Source organism: Fusarium falciforme, chromosome 4, assembly GCF_026873545.1.
Source record: "Fusarium falciforme chromosome 4, complete sequence".
Classification (NCBI taxonomy): domain Eukaryota; kingdom Fungi; phylum Ascomycota; class Sordariomycetes; order Hypocreales; family Nectriaceae; genus Fusarium; species Fusarium falciforme.
In genome coordinates, this window is record NC_070547.1 from 3,577,420 (window position 1) to 3,600,392 (window position 22,973).

Below are 22,973 nucleotides of genomic sequence, written 5' to 3' on the forward strand. Positions count from 1 at the left end.
TGGTCAACGGTCACGATGCCCTCTTGTCGCCCCTCCGACGACGCACCTGTCCCGGAGACCGGCATCTAGACCTGGAACTGCTAGATCTCGGCACGGAGACAGGTGGCGATCAAACACCAGAGTCATAGCATCGTGTTTGAGATATCTCGTTCGCTCGAGCGAGGTTGCACCCAGATATCCAAAAGACTCCATTTTGGGAGAACAGGCTCCTGAAAAGGGCGCTCGGGGACAGGAATAGCCAAGCCGGCGGAGCTATCCAGACCTTGCTGGCCTCACTAGCTCAACGTCAAGGGAGCATCTGCAAGTCGAGAGCGCCCCGTCACTCGCCACTAGGCTCAACTGCGTGAGGAGGAGACCCTCACAACCCACAATCAGGGCTCACCTGGACGCCGAGGCACGAGTCAAGGGAAGGGAAGGGGAGAGCTGGAAGGCACCGTGCCTTGCTGCGCCATCGACGGGTCGTATCTGCAAGGTCGAGCGGAATGTCAACCGGATCGTAACCCCCTGATACCCCAGAAACAAACCTGGAGGCGAGAGGTTTGATAGCCGGTTGAGTAAAGTGCTTGCTTCAAGATCTTCTGGAAGAACCTGTGGCTGGGTCTTAGACGTTTCAGCTTCTGGGAGCTGGGAGCAGGGGGTATCTCGCGGTTTCGGCCTCTGCATGACATGAATGGGACAGGCCCCGAGCAAGATGTGATTATCTGTCGGACCGGCCGTAACCGACTTCAGTGCTGGAAATCAGGAGAGGCAAACAGTTGAATGTGTTGGCCCGAGGGATTCCGACAAGAGGGAGAGTTGTGACGAAAACTCTAGCACAAACTGACGAGTTCACCAGCCACTCCCTCGCAGGAAAAGAAACTTCTTTCCCTTTGGTGAGTACCTGCAGTAGTGGCAGAGCGTAACGGTAGTGGTGGCAACGACGGCCAAGGACAATGCCGTTGTTTCGATCTCGGGCTCGTGCTTGGTCTGTTTCAGGTTGTTAGTCTGTTCTACCGCTGAGATAACCCAGCCAAGATCCGACGCTAGATGGGCAAAAAAAAAACTCGGGCTGGGGCAGCAGCAGCAGCAGCAACTGCAAGAAACCTAGAACTGACCTCGGCCAGAGCGCCGGGTTGTCACAGTTCCGTAGCGGTTCATCTCCAGCCTCACGGGACCCAGTCTAGCAAGCAACGGAGATGCTAGCGAGCTGTCTCTGGCTCCTCCCGCAGCGAGTCAAGCGCCAGCCCGGTATAAGCTCGAGCTCGGTCTGGAGTAGATGGGTGATATTCGGGCCCTTTCTGGAGCCCCCTGACCAAAGTCGCCAGTTAGCGCTGCGTGTGTGTGAGAGGGGTGTAGTTGATATCCATCTCTCATCAACATGATCACTCTCTCACTCAATCCATGACGATGTGATTCCGCGGTGAGCAAAGCAAGGCAAGGCAAAGCAACCCTGGTGAGAAGCGATCCACCGCCGGAAACACAGCCCGATCGGCGACCGCTTACACCTTGGTCATGGCTGTCGTGATGGGATGCTATTTCTGGCTCAGGTTGATTTGATGATGGGATGGGATGGCAAGAGGTTGGAGAGTGAGCGAGAGCCAAGGTGAGAAGGCATGAAGATGAAAGTTGGTGTGGGAACCTGAGGCAGCCAATCAGCAGCCCGAGACACGGCTCAAACTGGGCCACTTTTGCGGGCCTAGGAGGGGCCCCTCGCTACAGAAACGCTGCGTATCGCCGACAGGGAAGCTCTTCAGGAATGTGATTGGATGTCTCAAGATGCTCAACCTAAATTTGGGCACACACCAGCTTCTGAAACGCCAGCGTTGAAGCGTTGTGGCGGCCCGTTGACAAGGTTCTTTTCTTTCTCTCTGGAGCAGATGGGGAATAGGAATTCAGGCGGAGAGGACGAGGATGAGGGCGAGGCCCAGTTGCTGTCACCGCTGGAGGTGGCATTGGTGGGCTAGACGCCAGCCAGATCTGAGCTGTGTCAGATGAGACAAGACCAGAGATGCCGATCCAAAAGTTCAACGGCGTGTGCCGGACCTGAACCCAGGCTAGGGCTTCGACCACGTTGGAACCGACTCGTGCGTGTCTCCAGCAGCGACTCTCTCTGTCTAGACAGCTTGACAGATGCAGAGACAAACCCTCACAGAGACACACAAACCCACCCGGCCCGCAACGGCGCGAATCATGCTTCTCTCACGTGCGAGTCGAGTCGTCGGGTCGCTTCCATCTTCCCAAGTGCAATTTTAAAATTGCTCAGGGGCAATGCAGATGGTGTCGCAGCCGATGCTACCATGCCCTGACCACATGCAAACCCATCCCGTTTGTCTCTGGCTCCTTTTTGCCGCCGACCAGGAAATCTGGTTCCTGGATCGCGAGCTTCTTTTGGCGGATGTGATATCGTGAGAAATTCGAGTCAATGAGGCTGGCCAAGAAGCGGGGGAGTGAGGGAAGGATGTGATCAGCAAACTGCACACTGCAGGATATCGACTCTCGCCATTCACTCATTCATTGTCCCACCACATTGCTGCAGGCCCCAGAGGAGAAAAAAAAGGTTCCAATAACCAGCATGTGATGACGCCAACGGCTGTCTCCCTTGGATGCCGGCAGGCCGTTATTGGCTTTTCTCCCACCGTGTGCCATGCTCTCATCTGCAACCTGATCGAGTGTGCTGTGATCTCCTATTGTCTTGCAACCAACGCCACAGTATTACGGACATGTTTTGTCAAATCCTTCTCGTGTGTCTGGCTGGCATGGATTGGATTTGAGTGGCTTGCTCACAGAGTCAGAGTCATCCATGACTTGTCGTCGTCTTTCCAGCGGAGGGAGGGAAATCCACGTCTGGACATTTCCCAACCCTTGACCGGCTGGTGTGCATCCAAGGGACTGGTCCACAAAACCATCACCTCCCATCCAATCGATGCCATGCCCGGGAAGCCTGCGATACCATTGATTCGACATCATGTCGACAGAGCCGAGCAGCCCAACCACTCACTGGCTGGCAGAACCCAGGATATCCAGTGAAATGCTGTTGGGTGCTGGAAACTGGGAGCCTGAAAGGGTGTGAGGGTTTCAGAAGCCCAGCATTGTTAGCGCACCAGCGTCGAAACGAGCACGAGGTTTCTGATGCAGTCCTGCGGGCGCGTTTCATCTTGATGAGGGACCCCTTCCCCCGTGTCGACACAGCCTCCCACAGGGATGCGCGTGCCAGTCATCCTGTTTCTGTCGGCCTTTTGATGGAGGAATCTTCAAAGCCCATCCCTGTCCTGCAGCGAAGCACCTTCAACAACTGGCTCACCCGCCACATCAGCCATCATGGGGACCAAATCAAAAGTCGACATCGAGACGTGTCCTTCTGCTGCTGGCCCAAGGTAATTTCAAAGGCTGGGCTGTCATCGTCAACGCGTCCGTAGAACATTAGAGAGAGATAGTACGTACGGCACACACGGTGGAAACCACGCTCCGAGGGATCGCCAAACACCGTGGGGGATTGTTTGTCAAGCCTGGGTTGCCCTGGTCCCTCATCCATGGGTGCATCTCCCCGCTGGCCGGCTTTAGAATGCGTTTACCACCTTCTAGCCCGGCTAGTGGCTTGTCCATGGCCTGATTCCCTCCATGATGCCCATGTCGACTTACGTCGGGCATCCGAGTTGGGAAGTCCCTTTACCGACTGAGTCGTGACTCTCTGGGACATGATCTGAAGAGCCGTTTATCTGGCAATGTCTGGAAGAAACGTGGGAGCAGAGTCACTTCTAAGACACCTACACCTGGCTGGCCGTTGCTCGATTTTCTCCACATGGATTCTTGTATAACCCAGCTAGCGCAGCCGAACAAGAGTCAATGCTTCGTCGTTCGCACAAGCCTTTGTGAATAAACCCTTTATGTCGTGCATATGCAGTCGCAATGGCTGACTGATTCATCTCTGAGCATGTCAGACTTGAACCAGATGCTTCATCAGTTAGTTATGCTCGTGCCGCAGGGAGAACAGACCCTCCTCCATCTCCGCCTGGACCTCAGCTCAACCGAGAGATAATTTGAGCTTGTGCTAGGTAATCAAACACCCGCATACATGGTCTGCGAGATCCAGAGACATTGCTTATCCCCCTTTTCTCGACCGACGCGACCTCTCTCAAGGGGCAGCTTAACCCGACTTCTATTGCTCGCGTTGTCACCATACTAATACGGACTGCTCATGTTGTAATAAGACAAGAGCAACATCCGTAGTGGAGTTGCCCAGCGACGGCAGAGACACCGTGACGTTGGGGGAGGCCACGCGAGGTCCGGTAGCCCCCAGCTCTTCTTAGCTGTAACCTTGATCTTCAACCCGCATTTCGCGGTATGTTGTTGATTCCGAGCCTGACCAGCTGGAAATGCGTCAAGATTGCGAGCTCGTGGCCTGGCAAAAGCCACCTTGTCTTGTTGGTATCTGCGGGAAACTTTGACCTCTTTGATCTGATGAGAGAAGACGGCGTCTAGGATTGGCCGACGACGCTAACAAGTCCGATGGCTTCGTTCTTGAAGACTAGCATTGGTTTGCCAATCTCGTATACTCCACTCCCCCAGTCTTAATCTTTGGCACGGTCGATGCGAGAAATGGCCGGTTGAGAAGCCGATGTATTGACAAGTGGGTATGTTTCTTTGAGCCAACTTGAGCGCACACGGCGGGTTGCGCGGTGTTCAGAAGAGGAGATGTGTTGTTCGATGCTGGGCAATATGGGATCTCTCCCCGTCGATTAGATGGCCATGCGCCGCCTACCTTATTTTGCACACACACAGCCCTTCACCAGCTCCAACTGGCCCCGGCGTTTGGACAATATGCAGCGGCCTGGAGATTGGCCTAGATTGACCCTGGGAATCTTGGAGCTAGGCTTCAGAGTGGTCTCTGGATCCAATTATTGGGCTGAGACAGGCGGCACGATGCGGCCAGCCCATGAACCACTTCTGGTTCAGGTTTCAGACGACAAGCTTTGTTATTTTGGAATCTGCTCTGTCAGTCCTCATCCCCCGACTGTCTCCATCGTTGTAATGACTGAGAGACATCGATCAACAACAGCAAAGAAAATGGCAGCCCCAAGTTGCTAGACAGCAGATGCAACTCTGGATTTGTTTCCGCCATCCTTGTCGACCCCGTCGGCCCCAAACCCATTCAGTCAGTCTCGTCCGACACAGAAGGGAGTGTGGGTTGTTGAAGCAGGGGCGTGGCACCAGCTCTCTCAATGTCGTACCTGGTAATAAGGGGAGCCAATGACGAACCCCCTGGTTTGGTGTTGTTGACATCCACCTCGATTGATCCATCGTGTGCCGCCGGGGAAGTCTTGTTTCTGTGCTATCCAGGTTTGTGTGCTCGGTCATCAGCGAAGAACCCAGCAAAGCCACCCAAGATTTGCCTCGACGCCTTCCGCCTACCGACATACCGGCGATATTAAACACTCGGGTGCCTCCACCGGCCCACGCGCCCCAGCGCCGATTCCCAAGCCCAGGTCGTGGTCTCCGGGCATGGGAATTTGTGCAGAGGCACTACTGGAGGCACAAAAAGGATGACACTGGAGCCAAACGCGTTGGGGCACGAGCCTCTTGTCGACGGCCCCAAAGAAACAACAAGCTCATGGCGTCGTACTGTATGGCGCCGGCACTGTACCTAGCTCGCTGGTGTTTTGTTGTTGTCGGCCATGGGCAATACCTCCCTGGCCAAAAGCAAGGCGGCCCAGTTTTTGCATGACCAGGGGCTCTATCATCCGGACAAAGAGGAGATCAATGCTAGCGGTATAAGTGCGGACGAGAGGGAGGGACTGAATTAATGACATGGGAGGGAGGGCTATAGCAAGCAGCAGCTCTCGATGGAAATCTAGTGGTGGGTGGAGAGGCGCGGCATGGCATGGCAGCAAACAAGCGTGATGATCCAAGTTGGCGGGCGCGGCCTGGCCTCCATGGTGGAGGTGGAGGAGAACAAAAGAGGACTGTCCGAGTTCGCACTGTGCCTTGTTATGCCCCAGACAGACGATACGCCCCAGCCAGGTATCCCTCATTGGCACGACGGGGACTGCTCTGGCTCAGGCCCGCCGCTCCCGCTACTGGAAAACTGAGCGGTACTTGCGGTACCTCCCCCTCCACCCTCCATCCCACCTCACTCCCCTAAAAAGCACCGTGCGTGGTATGTGGCTGCTCCTCTGTTCCCGCCCTCGCTCGCAACCTCCGTCGTTCGCCCTTTGGCGCGTGCTCGAGGTGGTAGTAATCCAATCCATCCATCCAGCCCAGCCCAGTCCAGCCTATCCAATCCCAACCCACCCGGGCAGGTGCGCCTGGGCTTGCACTAAAGGTACCTTGCCTTATCCTCTCGCTCCCACTCCCACTCCCAGTCCAGTCTCCCTCTCGCCCTCTATTACCTGCTCCCGTCCGCGCGCGACGCTCCCACCACCAACAACTCATTAAACCCCCGTGTATCCTCGCCCGCCCGTTCGGATTTCCTCTCTGAAATCTCTTCTCTGTCGTTTTGTTTTCTCTTCATTTTTTTCTCTCCCTTCCTCCCCCCCCTCGCTCCACATCCTCCGCGGCCCCATTCCGGAGTCGCCCTCAGACTTATTGTTTCTCTTCCCTTTCAACAGAAGCCTCCTCCCCCCCTCGACGCTCCAGGTTCATCTTCAACGCGACTCCTCGTCGTCAGCCGTCCTTCGTTTCTCTTACACCATCACGAGGTCGCTGCTCGCTTTGATGAACATTGCTCTTCGGCTTTGTTGATCCTTTTTATTCATTTCTTGTTTCTCCTGTTCGCTTACAGCTTTAATCCGGCTTCGATCCCTCGTTTCGCGCGAAACAGCGGCTTCGATCCCCCACCATCGCCCAAACGCCTTGACGGTTGCTCCCTCGACGCCTCCCAGCTTCGTTCGCTAGACGTAGTAGCTGGGTCTTGAATCGCATTGCGCAGCGATTCCATTATTCCGGGCTGGTCTCGAATTTTGGTCAAGACGCATCATCTCAATCATCTTTATTTCCACTCGGATCTAGGCTGCGCCAGACCATCTCCTTCCACAATCGCCATCAATCGACACACTCATCTCATCACATCTTGCTTGTCGACAACAGCTTCTCAACTTGCGATCCAATTGAACTGCACCGAATCGCTTCGAAAACCTTCCCGGGCCTTTGAGCGCCAACGACACGACTGGCCGCCCGGTCACGTCATCCCAGACATCTCTTCCAAGACAGCACAGGATGTATTCACAACACTCAGCCATGGCTCCTCAGAAGCCTGAGACGTTCATGTTGAGCACTGAGGCTCAGCAAGCTCTGCCTCATGATGCTCAGGTCGCGCTGCAGCAGGTTGACAACCGTGAGTCTGGCTGCTACTAAATTGCCTCAGTCACACGAGCTGACTCTGTACTCAGTGAAATACTTCCTCATCTCCGCTCCCGTCGATTGGCAGCCCGACCAGTACATTCGCCGATTTCTTCTGCCAACAGGCGAATATGTGTCCTGTGTTCTCTGGTAGGTAGCTGAGAATTCGGGCGCTTCGGCCGGGTGACTAACTGTGCGCGCAGGAACAACCTGTTTCACATCTCCGGCACCGACATTGTGCGATGCTTGTCTTTTCGATTCCAGGCTTTTGGCCGCCCCGTGAAGAATTCCAAGAAGTTCGAGGAAGGCATCTTTTCTGACCTCCGAAACCTCAAGTCAGGAACCGATGCCTCTCTGGAAGAGCCCAAGAGCGCCTTCCTTGACTTCCTCTACAAGAACAACTGCATCCGAACCCAAAAGAAGCAAAAGGTCTTCTACTGGTACAGCGTGCCACATGACCGCCTCTTCCTTGACGCGCTGGAGCGCGACTTGAAGCGCGAGAAGATGGGTCAGGAAGCCACCACTGTCGCCGTCAGCGAGCCCGCACTCTCGTTCCAATACGACTCGTCTCAGTCGCTCTATGAGCAGCTGACCAAGGCCCAGCAAGCCAACTCATCTTCCTTCAGCGCCCAACAAGCTTCTTTTTCTCAGGCTCAGTCCACGTCCCCAGTGATGAGGGCGATGGACTCCATGCCTCCCCCGACAATGATGCCCCAATCCATGCCCCCTTTGGCGGAGGGGATGGACGCAATGGTACCATATGGGACGATGGCGGTCGCCAATCCGATGACCCAGCCTGTCCCCGTCAAGAGGGAACCTGATTTCACCCGTGTCCAGTACAACCAAAACGGTGTCCCCATCTCGCAGGGTCACCAGCGACACGCCTCCATGCCCGCTTATGGTCTTGAGTACTCGCCAGCCCCTTCTTTCGTTTCCTCCCAATACGAAGACTACAGCAACCGAGGGATCTCCTTCGAGCCCATCACGCCTCCCCAGCAGGCGCTGGGCATCTCTGCTGAGCCTGCGTACATCGCCAACGAGGAGACTGGCTTGTACTCTGCCATCCCTGACCACATGGCCGGCATGGGTGGCCTCAACGGTATGGTCCAGCTACCCCCTTCAAACCTGGCTGGACCTCAGTTCTCCCGTCCCTATGGTACAAACAACGTCTACTCTGTGATCGAAGGTTCGCCGACATATAAGCAGAGAAGACGGCGTTCATCCATCCCCCCAACTATGTCGGCAATTCCTACCCCGGCTGCTTCGGCCCCAGCAGCCACCCACACCCACAGATCCTCTGAGCTTCGTCGGTCTGTGTCTGCTTCCGTTGGACCCGTCGCCGAGGGCGATGAGTCGGCGGACAACTCTCCTCCTGGTCTTTCCTACAGTGCCTCAGCAGTCTCGGTCAACAGCCAGCACCACAGGGACATGTCCCGACACGGCACCCCCCTGTCCACTGTTGAAGGCAGCCCCGTGGCTAACCCCATGGGAATGCACCAGCAAGAGTTCCCCCAGCTGGCCAGTGAGGAGCTTCCCAGTGAAGGTTCTATGAGCGAGCAGCGAAGATCTGTCCCTGCCCCTAGCGGTGGTGTTGTCCGTCGCGCTCGTTCCGCCACTGTCATGGAGGTTGGACCTTACCCTCAGAAGTCTCACTCCTGCCCCATCCCCACATGCGGCCGTCTCTTCAAGCGCCTAGAGCACCTTAAGCGGTAGGCATTGCTGTCCTGTATTATCCAAGCCATTCTAACTGGTGAACTAGACATGTGCGCACTCACACCCAGGAGAGGCCCTATATCTGCCCTCACTGCAGCAAGGCATTCTCTCGATCAGACAATCTGGCACAGTATGTTCCCTTGCTCTTAGATCCCACTTGGCTACCCAGACTAACACCCCCTTTAGACACAAGCGCACTCACGGTCGCGAAGACGGCACCGAAGGTCCTCTCAACCTTTCTGGTGAGGAGGATGAGGACTTCTCTGGCGAGGACCACCTCGGTTCACTGGAGGAGGCTTCACCACACTCCGATAGTGCCTACGTTACCGGCTCTCTCAACGCTGTTGCCAACCGCTCGACCCCACCATCGAGCAGCACAGCTGCACCCACAACCATGGCACCCACACAACCGTTCAACAGCCTTGAAACTCTTAGCATGCCCATGACCATCAGCCAGCCGGCAGCTATCAATGCTAGCGGTATGATGTAACGGTTGACTGACGTACGAATTTGTCATTTCATTTGCACCTGGGTTATGACTACAAGGGACTTATGGCTTTACTCATGGGTCGAATTTGCAATGGGTATTCTTTCGTCCTACGCTGGACTTTCCTTTGTCTTTACATTTCATTTATTCTCATTTTATTTTCGGTTCAAAGCGCTCATCCGGAGGTTAAAAGATGAGAACCTGATAGATTTATGCTCGGATGGCCTGAGGGAAAAGCTCCTGTCTGAGGGCATTGAGCGATATGAAGGAGAACAGTGTTGCATTGAGACGGGATGTGAAGAGGACGCAACCTGTATATATATGGTTGCCATCCTTTCTCGGGAGAGACAAAATGTCTCGACATCAGACTTGAGAACATGTGTTCTTGACCAGACATGGTCGAATGTACAGCACATTAGAGAGAGAGAACTATGTTTGTGCAATTTGACTCTATAATCCTGCACCTGAAGCCTGTGATGTGAAGACGACTCGGCCCATGTCTACCTTCTTCCCCTTCTGCCAAATGCATCTCTGCTCCCTTCGATACCCCTGATGTCTCTGTCGCTGAGTCGCAACTCGGCTCCCTTGAGCCTACCCACACCAGGACGGTCCACACCAAAGTCCCTTTTCCTCTCCCGGCGCCCTTTCTTCTTGCCTGTCTCGCGCTCGAGGATGACTCCGTTCTCTTTGGCTTCTCTCCTGCGCTTTGCCTCGCGTGCACCCGCCGCGGCAACGATACCCTTGCGCATGTTCATGGGCATTTTCTCCTGCTTGTGGATAGAAATCTTGGATCCCAGGGCCTGGATGCGCAGATCAGTCGCCTTATTGCGAGTGCGACCGGCGTCGAAGGCCTTGGCCGCAACAGCATGTCCTGCACCGTTGATGGCCGGGGCGAGGAGATGGGATTCGGCGAGGAGTCGGCGGAGTTCGAGATCTTGGGCTAGGAGAGAGGGGGCATCTTCGGGGAGTGTAGATGAAGAGGAGGTTGCAGGCGCTGTCGATGGTTCGGTTTTGCGAGATGTTTGGTCTGGGGGACGTGATGACTGAGTAGATGTGTTAGTTGAGAGGACTGAATACGCAGGGAGGCTGGATATGTACCATAAACGCTTTGAGCTCTCGTTTTGACATTGCTGTCGGCTTAGGTGGTTGTGCGCCTGAGTGATCTACGACCTCTATCGTTGGAACTTCTGCTTGATGTTAACCATCTGTCGCCATGGCTGCTTTTGCGAGACTCACCCTCTTCCTCTTCCTCCTCACTTTGCTCATCGTCCGAGAGACCACCCCATTCATCGTCGTTCTCGGATCCTTCCTCTTCATCATCAACCTCCTCATCGCTGTCTACGCTGGTTGCATCCTCATCATCGTCGCGCTTCGTAGCTTTTGACTTGGACTCGACATCTGCGCCAGGTAGCGGAGCGAATTGTGCTTCGAAATGCCGGCGGAAAATGGCAGCGGCGTCTTCCTTGGAGATCGAGGGCTCGGAGCGAGCTTTGCGCTTGCCTAGAACGGCCATGCTGGGCAAAATCTGGTGGTTGTGGATTGGTGAAGGAAGAGGCTGGGCGGGTGTCGACATGGAAATTTTTGGGTGGTGTTTCTCAGCCTTGCAAGGCTGCCCCACCATAGATATGATAACATCAAGACAGCCACTCCCAGGAGTTATACAGAGACCAAGTCAATTTGACTTGATACATTCATATCCTAATTGCGTAAAGAAAGTCTATTATACATATGTGCTTTTCTCGGGAAGCTTAGACCTGAAGTTCAGCCATCCTTCCCTGCTGTACATGACATGACCCATGGTATCATTATCCCCAACGCCAGTAATGCTGAACAAAAACTTAGGCTTTCCCAGCCAATCTTGCTCTTCTTGACTCCTCGTCTCTCCGAGCCTCGCTCTTGGCCAAAAAGTCTTCTCTGGCCATGTACGAGTCCTTCGACTTGCCCGCCAACTCGAGCTCGTCCTTGATGCCCTCCTTGTCCACGTAGCCGGCCCAGTCCATGCGACTCTTTTCCACCACGTTGAGCTTCTTGGCCTGGGCTTCCTTGCCTGCCTTGATTCGTGCGGCCATGCCGAGGTTGAGATCTGCTCGCTGAGGTAGAATATCAATTCGGGGCTCGAAAGCTGATCGAAAGGCCTTTCTCGGGGCTTGCTTTGCTGAGCTATCCGTGGGCGCCTCGGGGTCTTGCGATGCGAGATACAGCTTGGCTTCGGCCGAGTCGCGCGGGACGAGCTTCTCCTCAGTGTGTACCCGACCGGCAAAGTTATATGTGCGCTTGATCCGTATCATGGTTGAAGGATCATCGGCGGTGGAAGAATCGGCTGTTGGTTGACCATCTTCGCCCTGTTTCTCTGCGTCTTTCGTGTCCGCATTCGAGCTATCGGCCTTGCTCTTAGCAGTAGAGGTTCCAGAAATCATCTGCGCCCAGAGGGCATCGACATCGACGGTGACGGGTTCGTTGTTCGTAGCATATTTGCGCTCTTCTTTCCTGTGCCAATGTTAGCAAATCCTGCCTTCTGACCTCTGAAAAGCACCTTACTCTGCCGCCCGCTGCCTTCGAGTCTTGATCAAGCCACCTTCTCCCCCTTCATCTTCGTCGCCGTGGGCCCCCTTCCCTTTTGTCCTTTTGCGTCGCTTCTCTCCTCTCTTTATGATTGCCTCGTCGCCCGAGTTATCATAGCCCGCATCGTCGGCCTCTTGGCTATTTGCAGGTCGCTTTGGTCTGTCGTCACCGTCTTCGGAGCCAGAATGGTCGGAAGCCTGGTCGGGCGCGGCATCTGGGGCGAAGTCGGAGTCTTCGGAGGAAGCATATTGCTCGTCCTCGTCTAGAATTGGATCTGGTGGCATTTTGACGTGATGTTGAAGAAGAAACTGCCTAGAAGTTTCACTCGCGTCTAGAGTGACGGGTTCTCGGTGAACGCCAAGCTACGGAGCCGGCATCGGTGAGTGACCAATCAGGAAGCTTTATTTCAACTCGAGACCGAGACAGATCAGTTAAAGTAATAGGGGATAAAATGGAGGAAACTGTGGTTTTTCATGGCCATATTGTGAAAATTACTAGTCAAATATCGCTATAGAGGATTATTGAGTTTCTGTCGGTCTTGTGTGGCTGGGGGTGATTCACGCGGATTGTCGTATTCTGAACCTGGTGAATGACCAACTTCCACCCTCCGCCGCTACCCAACTAGGAACCTGAAACCTAACTTATGTCCCTCAAACGTTTCTAACAGCAGTCGTCGAGAATCTCGGGGCATAAATGAAAATGAAAAAAGTGCGCCATGTCGCCGATCAAGTTGAACTCGTGAGGGAAAGCAAGGTCGCGAAGCTTGAAAACCAGAACCCCAGCTTAGCGTACAGACTTGACCATGTAACTTACGGTGTGCTCCAGGTCTAGCCGGAAGAATCCTCAGAGTGACACCATCTACGTGGCGTCGTGGCATGTCAATAGAAACCGGACCAAGAGAAGGGACTCCACCTGGCGGTCTGGTGAACAACTCAGGATTGCAAACATCACCAGAGATCAAAAAGAGGCCAGACTTGAGTTTCAAGACTCGTATCAAAGGTACGACGTCCAGGATAGTGAATCGACAGGTTACATAGACCAAAAGAAAGCCGTCACATGGAAACCAGTGGTCTCGCAGAGTTTTCGAGAGTGTGATTCAGAATCGGCAGTTGATGAGATGATAACCCATCCCTACCATCTCACCCCCGCAAACGCCTAAAATAATCGGGGCGGTGGACGAAAGACATTTTCCCAATGCAAAGCAAAGCAAAGCCCAACCCAACCACTGCAGCGTCGCCTGGCAAAGCCGCTTGACAAGGCCACCACCCGCCTGCCTGCCACTTGTTAAATCTCGCCCACCCTCCCTCGCCCCCCCACGTAACCTCCCTCCTCCTCTTTTCCCCTACCCTCTTTGGCGTCTGGCAATCGAGCTGCCCGCCATGAGTTCCGACGACGATTTCGAGGTCGAGGTGCCTGATCTGGCCCAGGACGATCCCATGAGGGCTTTCCTGCCCACGTCATTTGGCAAGAAGTCGAAGGAAGCCGATATCGCAGCCCAGATCGACCGGAGTCGAAGAACGGTGCCCATAAGCGCGCCCGAGGCCAGCGGTGGACAAGGCAAGAAGAGCCAGGAACCCAAGAAGAAGCAGGATTCGAGCGACGACGACGACGACAGCGATGACTCGGACGATTCTGACGACGAAGATGAATTTCCCGTATCTCACGAACTCGTACTCAAGACCCACGATCGCGCAGTAACCACTGTTTCCCTGGATCCTGCGGGAGGACGGTTAGCGACCGCTTCGACAGATTGTTTTATTAAGCTTCACGATTTTGCTTCCATGACCCCGACCACATTGCGAGCATTTCGAACCGTTGATCCCTACGAGACGAAGGCGTCAGCAGCGAGCTCCGAATCCCACCCAATCCACCATATCGAGTTCAACCCTCTCGCTGGAGGTGTTTTCCTCTGCGTTTCCGCGCACCCGCAGGCCAAGATCATGTCTCGAGACGGCGACATTATCACAGAGTTTGTCAAGGGAGATATGTATCTTCGTGACATGAACAACACCAAGGGTCACATTTCCGAGATTTCAACAGGGACGTGGCATCCCACTGACAAGAACCTTTGCGTCACTGCTGGTACGGATAGCACGCTCAGAATCTGGGACATCAACAACAAGCGGAAGCAGAGGGATGTCGTCGTTTTCAAGTCCAAGGCCGCAGGTTCTGCTGGCCGTACCAAGATGACCGCGGTCGCATGGGGAACCCCAGCACAGGGAGGCAACAATATTCTCGTCGCGGCGGCTCTCGATGGCTCACTCGTCATGTACAGCGGCAACAGTCCTTTCTCGCGACCGGCAGGGGAGATTCGCGATGCCCACAAGCCTCAGACATGGACCAGCGGCATTGATATTTCCTCAGATGGTCGCATGGTGGTTACGCGAGGCGGCGACGACTTGATCAAGCTCTGGGATACTCGCAAATTCACCAAACCTCTCGTCACGGTTTCGCACCCCTCGACTTCGGATCACTACCCGACGAGCAATATCAAATACGCGCCGAACTCGACAAGCATCATTACAGGCTCGGCCACAGGCCATCTCCATATTCTGAACCCGGGCAATCTGCGCGCGGAACATGTCACTCCCATAACGCCTGGATCGCCCCTCATCACAGTGGATTGGCATCCCAAGATTAACCAGATCATCACAGGTTCAGCTAATGCCGAGACACACGTCTTGTACAACCCCCAGATGTCGACTCGAGGAGCAGTAGATGTCATGTCGCGAGCCCCGAAGAAGCGCCATATCGACGACAACCCTGAATTGACGATGGACCAGTCCCTTGGCATATCCGGCGATTCTATTGTGACACCGGGTGCCATGGGGGGATCAAGGAAATCTGGAGTTACCGCATCAGGCCGATCGAAGGATCCACGACGACCGCATATTCCCCAGCAGACGCCTTTCCAGAAGAACCAGCCGGACGAGAAGCATGTCGTGGAGAATATCCCACTTGCGCGCATGCTGCACGAGGATCCACGAGAAGCTTTGTTGAAGTACGCTGACAAGGCCAAGAGTGATCCCATGTTCACCAAGGCCTGGAGTAAGACGCAGCCTGAGACTCAGTACGCCGAGTTGAGCGACGAGGAGGAAGCGGGCCCTGACAAGAAGAGGCTCAAGAGGTGAGGGCGCTGATGCATCCTGACCAATTCCCTGCCGTCGGGACAAGAGTCCAGCAAACGGACAGTCCAGACCAAAGAAGTTTCTTTTCTAGGCTCCGTGTAACATGCCTTGAGCCATTCCGTAACAGCACCGGGGCGCAGCCACTCCAGGAATCTGCAACCAAGGCCAGGCAGGATTGGTTTTCCACCCGCCCGTTTGTGGAGCTCGAAGCCACAGTGTTTGTGAGAATGAGGGCGACGATCTCGCTTCCAAACGGACACCTGCTCGATATCTTTTGTGCTTCAGAATATCAACCATGGAGAATACACCCTGACAGCAGCGCGAGGGTGCTTGGGGATGTCACGTGCTTGTAATGATAGTCAACCAACTAGCCAACCAGAAGCATCATATTGCTTATCTAATACAGAAATCCTGGGTGCCTCAGGCCCCATTGGAGCCTGCATGCTTGCGGTCCCCTCTTGCAGGGGGCCGTGCTGAAAAATACTGTGCCCAGCCGCCTCAATACCGCACCAACCATCACGCCGCATCTTGTCCAGCTGTGTCTTCACTACTCCCCCATCATCAACCGGCGAGTGCGCGCATCCAAAAAATCGCCAGGGCCCTCTCAAACCATCGGCTCCCATCTCGAGAAGTCGCCAAATCCGTGTTGCACGCGATTTGCACGCCGCCCCGATCCCCGGCACCGGCCCCAAACGCGCCCGGTCGCCACATCACACACTTTTCCTTTCAGTCCTCGACCTTTCTTGAAGCCTCGAGTGTCCTTCTCGTGACTCTCGCCGCGCTCCTACTTACTCTGAGGCCGCGGTCCACGCCAAGGCTGTCCCACGCGCCCTCCACGACGTGTCGCTCTCACCTCGACCATCCTGACAACTTTTTTCCCACCCATTGCCTTTCCGTTCCGACCTCGACGCGCTCGTTTTCGCTCCTACTTTCTTGAACAAGACGTTTTTTCCTTTTCGCGACAACCCCCGATACGCTAGGCGGCTTGCGCGACGACCACCGGCCGCGAATACCTCGCACGACATGCAACATAGGTAGCCGTCACTACATCGAGATATTTACTCTTTATACTGTCCAAGGGCATCGCGTCTCCCGACCACTTCACCACCATGGCGTCGGTGCAAGCTCCTCCGGCGGTCCAGCACCCCGGCGCGCCTATGCCCGCAGGCATGACCAAGCAGCAGGCTGAAGAGGTTTTCAGGGTATGAGCTTCTGTTGACGCGCCCGTTATGTGTCAATTCATACTGGCGCGGAACCTTGATTTAGTACGGCCCATACTGACGCGTCTTTGATAGAAACTGAAGCAGATGAAAGACCAGGGCGTCTCCCAGAGTGACCCCGAATTCATCAAGGCATCGCAGTTCTTGATTAACTTTCAACAACAGCAGCACATGCGCCGCAGCCAGCAACAGTATTTGCAACAGCAACAGCAGCTCCAATTACAACAGCAGCAACAGCAACAGCAGATGCAAAACGCGACCAATGGTGTATCTACCAATGGTGTCCAACCTGTCCGTCCCCAGCAGGCCACTCCCCAAGCCACGCAACCTCCTTCCAACGCGCTCAGCGCATCGGCGATGCCGACTCAGAATACCTCGACGCCAGCCTCCGCAGGTACCTCTCCATCAACTGCGTCGACTCCAAACCACTTCACTCAGCAGCAGCTCGGCCTCTTGAGGCAACAGATCCACGCGTTCAAGCTCCTCGGAAAGAACGCCGGTGTTTCTGCACAGCTGCAACAAGCCATTTTCAACCAGCGTCAGCGCAGACAGGCTGCCGTTGCCGATGCTCCTCAGGGGGCACACCCCGTCAAGCCTAGCCAGCCTGGCCCCGACGCCGGCAAGGCTTCGCAAGATGGCCCTGAGCCCGACACACAAGACGAGAGCTCACAGGCTCCCAAGGCGCACACCTTCAAAACGGTCAAATCTCCCTACGGCACTAGCATGATCCGCTCCTCTATCAAGTACTTTGATCATTCGCAACGCAAGAACCGATGGTTTATTCCGGGCGTCTTCCCCACCGGGATTGACTTCGACCACCTGAGATATGAACGGGAAGTTGTCGTCTCAAATAGGATGAGACAACGATATGCCGAGTTGAAGAACCTGCCCGGAGACCTGGCTCATTGGGATTCGTCCAAAGAGAACCTGGAGGCCGATGATACTCTGAAGCGCAAGGCAATTATTGAGATGAAGAGCATTGCGCTGTACGCTAAGCAAAGGGCGCTCCGGGACAAGATTGGTCGTCAGATGATGCATTATGACAACCTTGCCATGACTACCAACAGGTCCAACTACCGTCGCATGAAGAAGCAGAATGTTCGTGAGGCTCGCATCACCGAGAAGCTCGAGAAGCAGCAACGCGACGCCCGCGAGAATCGGGAGAAGAAGAAGCACAGCGACTTCCTCCGTGCCATCTTCAGCCACCAACAAGAAGTCACAGAGTCCGCTGCCTCCCAGCGCACCAAGTCGCACAAGCTGGCACGTCTCATGTACCAGCAGCACTTCAACATTGAGAAGGAAGAGCAGAAGCGCATTGAGAGGAACGCGAAGCAACGTCTGCAGGCTCTTAAGGCCGATGATGAAGAGGCATACCTCAAGCTGCTTGATCAAGCCAAGGATACTCGTATCACTCACTTGCTCAGGCAGACCGATGGCTTCCTCAACCAGCTGGCGTCGTCGGTTAAGGCCCAACAGCGCCAGGCTGCTGAGCGTTACGGTGACGAAATCGAGCCAGCCATGGAGGAGGAGAGCGACTACGATGAGGAAGGAGAGAGCAACAAGAAGATCGACTACTATGCTGTGGCACATCGTATTCGGGAGGAGGTTACTGAGCAGGCCAACATTCTCGTTGGTGGAAAGCTCAAGGAGTACCAGGTCAAGGGTCTTCAGTGGATGATTTCCCTTTACAACAACAACCTCAACGGTATCCTGGCTGATGAAATGGGTCTCGGAAAGACGATTCAGACCATCAGTCTGATTACCTACCTCATCGAGCGAAAGCAGCAGCCTGGACCCTATCTGGTCATCGTTCCCCTCAGTACCCTCACCAACTGGAACCTGGAGTTTGAGCGATGGGCGCCTTCTGTGAGCCGCATTGTCTACAAGGGCCCCCCCAACGCTCGTAAACAGCAGCAGGATAAGATCCGCCAAGGCAAGTTCCAGGTCCTCCTAACAACCTACGAGTACATCATCAAGGATCGACCCGTTCTCAGCAAGATCAAGTGGTTCCACATGATCATCGACGAAGGTCACCGAATGAAGAACTCCAACTCCAAGTTGAGCGCCACCATCCAACAATACTACCACACCCGCTTCCGACTCATTCTCACTGGTACCCCGCTGCAAAACAACCTGGCCGAGTTGTGGGCTATGCTCAACTTTGTTCTGCCCAACATCTTCAAGTCTTCCAAGACCTTCGACGATTGGTTCAATACCCCCTTCGCCAACACCGGTGGCCAAGATAAGATGGAGCTTACGGAAGAAGAGCAAATTCTCGTCATTCGTCGTCTGCACAAGGTCCTGCGTCCCTTCTTGCTCCGCCGTTTGAAGAAGGATGTCGAGAAGGATCTTCCAGACAAGACGGAAAAGGTCATCAAGTGCAAGTTCTCTGCTCTTCAGTCCAAGCTGTACAAGCAGATGGTTACGCACAACAAGCTCGTTGTCAGCGATGGCAAGGGCGGCAAGACTGGTGCTCGTGGTCTGAGCAACATGATTATGCAACTTCGAAAGCTTTGCAACCATCCGTTTGTGTTTGATGTTGTCGAGAACGTCATGAACCCTTTGAGCATCAGTAACGATCTGCTGTGGCGAACTGCGGGCAAGTTCGAATTGCTTGATCGAATTCTGCCCAAGTATCAGGCAACCGGACATCGAGTCCTGATGTTTTTCCAGATGACTGCGATTATGGACATCATGGAGGACTACCTGCGTTACAAGCGAGTCGAGTATCTCCGACTGGACGGTACAACAAAGTCGGATGAGCGTTCTGACTTGCTCCGAGAGTTCAACCAGCCCGACTCCAAGTACTTCATGTTCTTGCTCTCGACCCGTGCTGGTGGTCTCGGTCTCAACTTGCAAACCGCCGATACCGTCATCATCTACGACTCCGATTGGAACCCTCACCAGGATTTGCAGGCTCAGGATCGTGCGCATCGTATTGGTCAGAAGAACGAAGTCCGTATTCTCCGACTTATCAGCTCGAACTCGGTGGAAGAGAAGATTCTGGAACGAGCGCGATTCAAGTTGGATATGGATGGCAAGGTCATTCAAGCCGGTCGTTTTGATAATAAGTCGTCGGAAACAGATCGTGATGCAATGCTTCGAACACTTCTGGAAACTGCCGATATGGCCGAGTCTGGTGAACAAGATGAGATGGAAGACGAGGAGCTCAACATGATGCTGGCTCGCAGTGACGCCGAGATGGCCCTTTTCCAGAAGATGGATGAGGAGCGACAGAAGATCTCGCCTTATGGCAAGCCAGGTGGCAAACCTCGACTCATGGGCGAGGATGAGTTGCCTGACATCTACCTCAACGAAGGCAACCCCATCTCGGAGGAGACGGAAGAGGTTGTCCTTGGCCGTGGAGCTCGTGAGCGCACCAAGGTTCGATACGATGATGGCCTCACGGAAGAGCAGTGGCTCATGGCAGTGGATGACGACGAGGACTCTCCCGAGGCGGCGGCGGCCCGTAAACAGGCTCGCAAGGACAAGCGAGAAGTCAACAAGCTAAAGAGGCAGGCCATAGGCAACTCGATGGGCGGGTCACCTGCAGCCAGTCGCGCCAGCACGGAAGAAATCGAGACTCCAAAGAAGCGAGGACGCAAGCCTGGCAGCAAGAACGAGAAGCGCAAGGCTGAGGACGGAGAGGAGCCACCGGCTAAGAAGCGACGCGGACCACAAGGTCGCCCCAGCAAGGTCAGCCTCGAGTCGCGTATTCCTCCTCATCAACGCGAGGTGCTGCAGAAGAGTCTTCGAACTCTGTATGAGGCTCTGATGACTCTGGAAGTGGATGACATTGAACCACCAGAGGATGACGAGTCCGATCCTGGAAAGCGCCTCATCATCGGTCCTTTTGTCAAGCTGCCCCCCAAGCGTGACTACGCCGACTACTACGTCATCATCCAGAATCCCATCTGCATGAACCAGATCCAGACACGGATTAAGAAGGAGGAATACACGTGCCTGAGCGCGATGCGAAAGGACATTGAGCTGATGATCCGCAACTGCCAAACCTACAACGAGGATGGAAGCATCCTGTACCAGGATGCTAAGATCATGGAGGTGAGTGATTGTGCTATGAGAGGATTGATTGTGAACACATTTCTGACCCGTTTTAGGAATTCTTCAACACCAAGTATCAAGAAGAAATGGCAGCACATGCCGAGCTTCAAGAGCTTGAAGAGGGAGGCAACGAGAGCTCGGTAGCCCCCTCAGGAAGCGGCGGCACACCACAGCCCAGCGGAACGCGGATCAAGTTAATTTCGAGCAGCTCCAGGGAACCGAATGGTGGCAGCACTGCGGCCCAGAGCGACGAGGAATGAGAGACGTGCTGCATCGACACTGACACCGACAGAGGATGGAGAAATTGATGCGGAAAATGTACAACAAGGGCGTCTAAATCATTTGATCGCATTGGTTCTTGAGAGCGGCCATAGATGGCGCTTGGGCAGGGATCGCGAGGGGACTGACTGACTGTTTGATGATATATGCAACGGCGTTGGGCAGGATGGGTGACATAAACATTATTCCAGGAAAGGATGAAAGCCAAGCAAGGATGAAGCAAAGGGGAGGAAGGAAATCAAATACCAAATAAGAAAGATAGTCATCGTCCAAGGTCGATTTCCTCGGCGGGCAGGGCCAAAGAGGAGAGCTTGGAGATGGTATCAAGCTCGCAAGGGGCTGGCCAAGTTGGTCTTTTCTGCAGAGATAAAGTAGCTAGTTGTATTGTAATAGAAGTTGAGACAACCAAGTCGGCCTTGCTAAACCGTGAATGATCATTTAGTACTGAGACTTGGAGCTGCAGGTGGCTGTACCGTATGGATGGCGTTTCTAGGTCAGGTGTCTGTGTGTCCGTCTCTGGTCTTGTGGATTCCTGCCAGGCAGCTCAACCGTTGAATCTCTACTTTATACATCATTCGCCACACGAACCGTGGCATCTACATATAACCTGCACTTTCCAGCCAATAGACAGTAGACAATCAGCACCACCCATTACAAAAGTAGATGGATGGGTCGTCGACAAGATGAAGAAGACTCTTCTCCTCTGTTTCATCCACGGCTTCAAGGTTGGTGGTAGTGCTTTGCCCCTCCCCCGCAATGTCAGCGGCTGACTTGTCTTATCACTCCAGGGCGGCGAGGACACGTTTGGTGTCGACTACCAATTCACAAAAGACCTGCGCGACCTCGTCGCAGAGGCTCTTCCCAAGGTCAATGTTGAAGCCGTTGTGTATCCCAAGTATGAGACTCGTGGGGATCTGGGCCAGTGCGTGAGTCGCTTCCGCGACTGGTGAGTGCCGAATATCCAAGGATGTATATCACAGCCACTGATCAAGATTATCTAGGCTCCAGAACAAGGTCATCGACATGGAGGTCGCGGCTGGTACACCGTCGCCGACTATAGAGCCTTCTGTACGCACCATCCTCATCGGACATTCCATGGGAGGCATCGTCGCTGCTGAGATGCTCATCGGCCTGGCCTCTGAGAGGCCCATCTACACACAGGACGGCATCGAAAAGTCAGAGACGCCCACGTTCAATGCCCTCATGTTTCCCTACATCCAGGGCGTCCTAGCCTTTGACACTCCCTACCTTGGAATCTCCCCAGGAGTCGTGGCTCATGGCGCCGAGGCCCAGTATTCGAATGCGGCGCAGGCTGCCAGCGCTATCTCGCAGCTCAGCGGCCTCGGCGCATCGCTCTGGGGAGCCAAGCAGGCCAGCTCACCGTCTACATCCCCGGCACCTCCAAAGACGGTCGGCGCCCTTCCGGCTCCCCCAGCGGCATCGGGCGGTGGATGGGGGAAATGGGGCAAGATGGCCATGTACGCGGGAGCTGCGGGAGCAGTGGCTGCTGGAGGTGCGGCAGCCTGGATGAACCGCGATAACCTGAGCGAGGGTTTCTCGTGGGCGACATCACACCTTGAGTTTGTTGGGTGTCTTGCCCGAGGAGAGGAGCTGCGTAAGAGAGTAGCATTTCTCCTACAGCTTCGAGAAGAACTGGATGTGGGCTTTGCCAACCTATACACCAGGCTTGGGAAGGCAGCTCCGCCCAAGCAGACCAACGTTGTCGGGACGGTACTCGGTCCAGACAGGACGTTTTGCAATCTTCCCAAGAAGCAGCCCGGAGGGACATGGAAAGAGGCCGTCAATGACAAGGCGACGGACGAGACGGGGGCGCATATGCGTGAGTTATCCATGATGCGATCCAGATACACTGATGGACTAACGATTACTAGACATGTTTACTCCCAGGGAGAACCCAGGGTATGACAAGCTGGCACAAGATGCGACAGACTTGATCGCGGAGTGGCTTCAGAATGGATGGTACGAGACAAGTGCTGAGGAGAAGCCAATGATTGAGGATGCACCTATCGAGGAGGCTCCCTTGGCTTGAGCAAATCGCTCGAGTTAGAGTGTTGGCTTTCTAGTTAAATTGGCTTCTATTTTCTAGACTTTATTATCCTGGGCTTTGTCGATATCCCTGTTATACAATTACACATTGCTTCTAATGCACGTAGTGTTTCTATCCCAGACACAAAATCGCTTCTTTTT

The 22,973-nt window shown here is 54.5% G+C and overlaps 6 protein-coding genes across 6 annotated transcripts; 4 read left to right on the top strand and 2 right to left on the bottom strand.

The window, feature by feature from the left end:
- Positions 1–7,191: 7,191 nt before the first annotated feature.
- On the top strand, positions 7,192–9,517 carry NCS54_00581300 (Transcription factor steA; the record flags this gene model as incomplete). Its single annotated transcript, XM_053151299.1, has 5 exons — positions 7,192–7,309; positions 7,365–7,464; positions 7,518–9,023; positions 9,074–9,157; positions 9,214–9,517. The coding sequence occupies 5 exons, from the start codon at positions 7,192–7,194 to the stop codon at positions 9,515–9,517; spliced, it is 2,112 nt and encodes a 703-aa protein (XP_053007274.1).
- A 497-nt stretch (positions 9,518–10,014) lies between these two features.
- NCS54_00581400 (Hypothetical protein) lies at positions 10,015–11,027 on the bottom strand (the record flags this gene model as incomplete). The annotated part of the gene is made up of 3 exons (XM_053151300.1): positions 10,015–10,557; positions 10,613–10,701; positions 10,751–11,027. 3 exons carry the CDS (start codon positions 11,025–11,027, stop codon positions 10,015–10,017), a joined length of 909 nt encoding a protein of 302 aa, XP_053007275.1.
- A 325-nt stretch (positions 11,028–11,352) lies between these two features.
- NCS54_00581500 (SWR1-complex protein 5) lies at positions 11,353–12,360 on the bottom strand (the record flags this gene model as incomplete). The annotated part of the gene is made up of 2 exons (XM_053151301.1): positions 11,353–12,001; positions 12,053–12,360. The coding sequence occupies 2 exons, from the start codon at positions 12,358–12,360 to the stop codon at positions 11,353–11,355; spliced, it is 957 nt and encodes a 318-aa protein (XP_053007276.1).
- Positions 12,361–13,455: 1,095 nt separating this feature from the next.
- NCS54_00581600 (Hypothetical protein) lies at positions 13,456–15,207 on the top strand (the record flags this gene model as incomplete). The annotated part of the gene is made up of 1 exon (XM_053151302.1): positions 13,456–15,207. One exon carries the CDS (start codon positions 13,456–13,458, stop codon positions 15,205–15,207), a length of 1,752 nt encoding a protein of 583 aa, XP_053007277.1.
- A 1,106-nt stretch (positions 15,208–16,313) lies between these two features.
- Positions 16,314–20,746, top strand: NCS54_00581700 (Hypothetical protein; the record flags this gene model as incomplete). The annotated part of the gene is made up of 3 exons (XM_053151303.1): positions 16,314–16,406; positions 16,500–20,486; positions 20,543–20,746. 3 exons carry the CDS (start codon positions 16,314–16,316, stop codon positions 20,744–20,746), a joined length of 4,284 nt encoding a protein of 1,427 aa, XP_053007278.1.
- Positions 20,747–21,241: 495 nt separating this feature from the next.
- Positions 21,242–22,815, top strand: NCS54_00581800 (Hypothetical protein; the record flags this gene model as incomplete). The annotated part of the gene is made up of 4 exons (XM_053151304.1): positions 21,242–21,490; positions 21,554–21,711; positions 21,767–22,605; positions 22,658–22,815. 4 exons carry the CDS (start codon positions 21,242–21,244, stop codon positions 22,813–22,815), a joined length of 1,404 nt encoding a protein of 467 aa, XP_053007279.1.
- Positions 22,816–22,973: the final 158 nt, after the last annotated feature.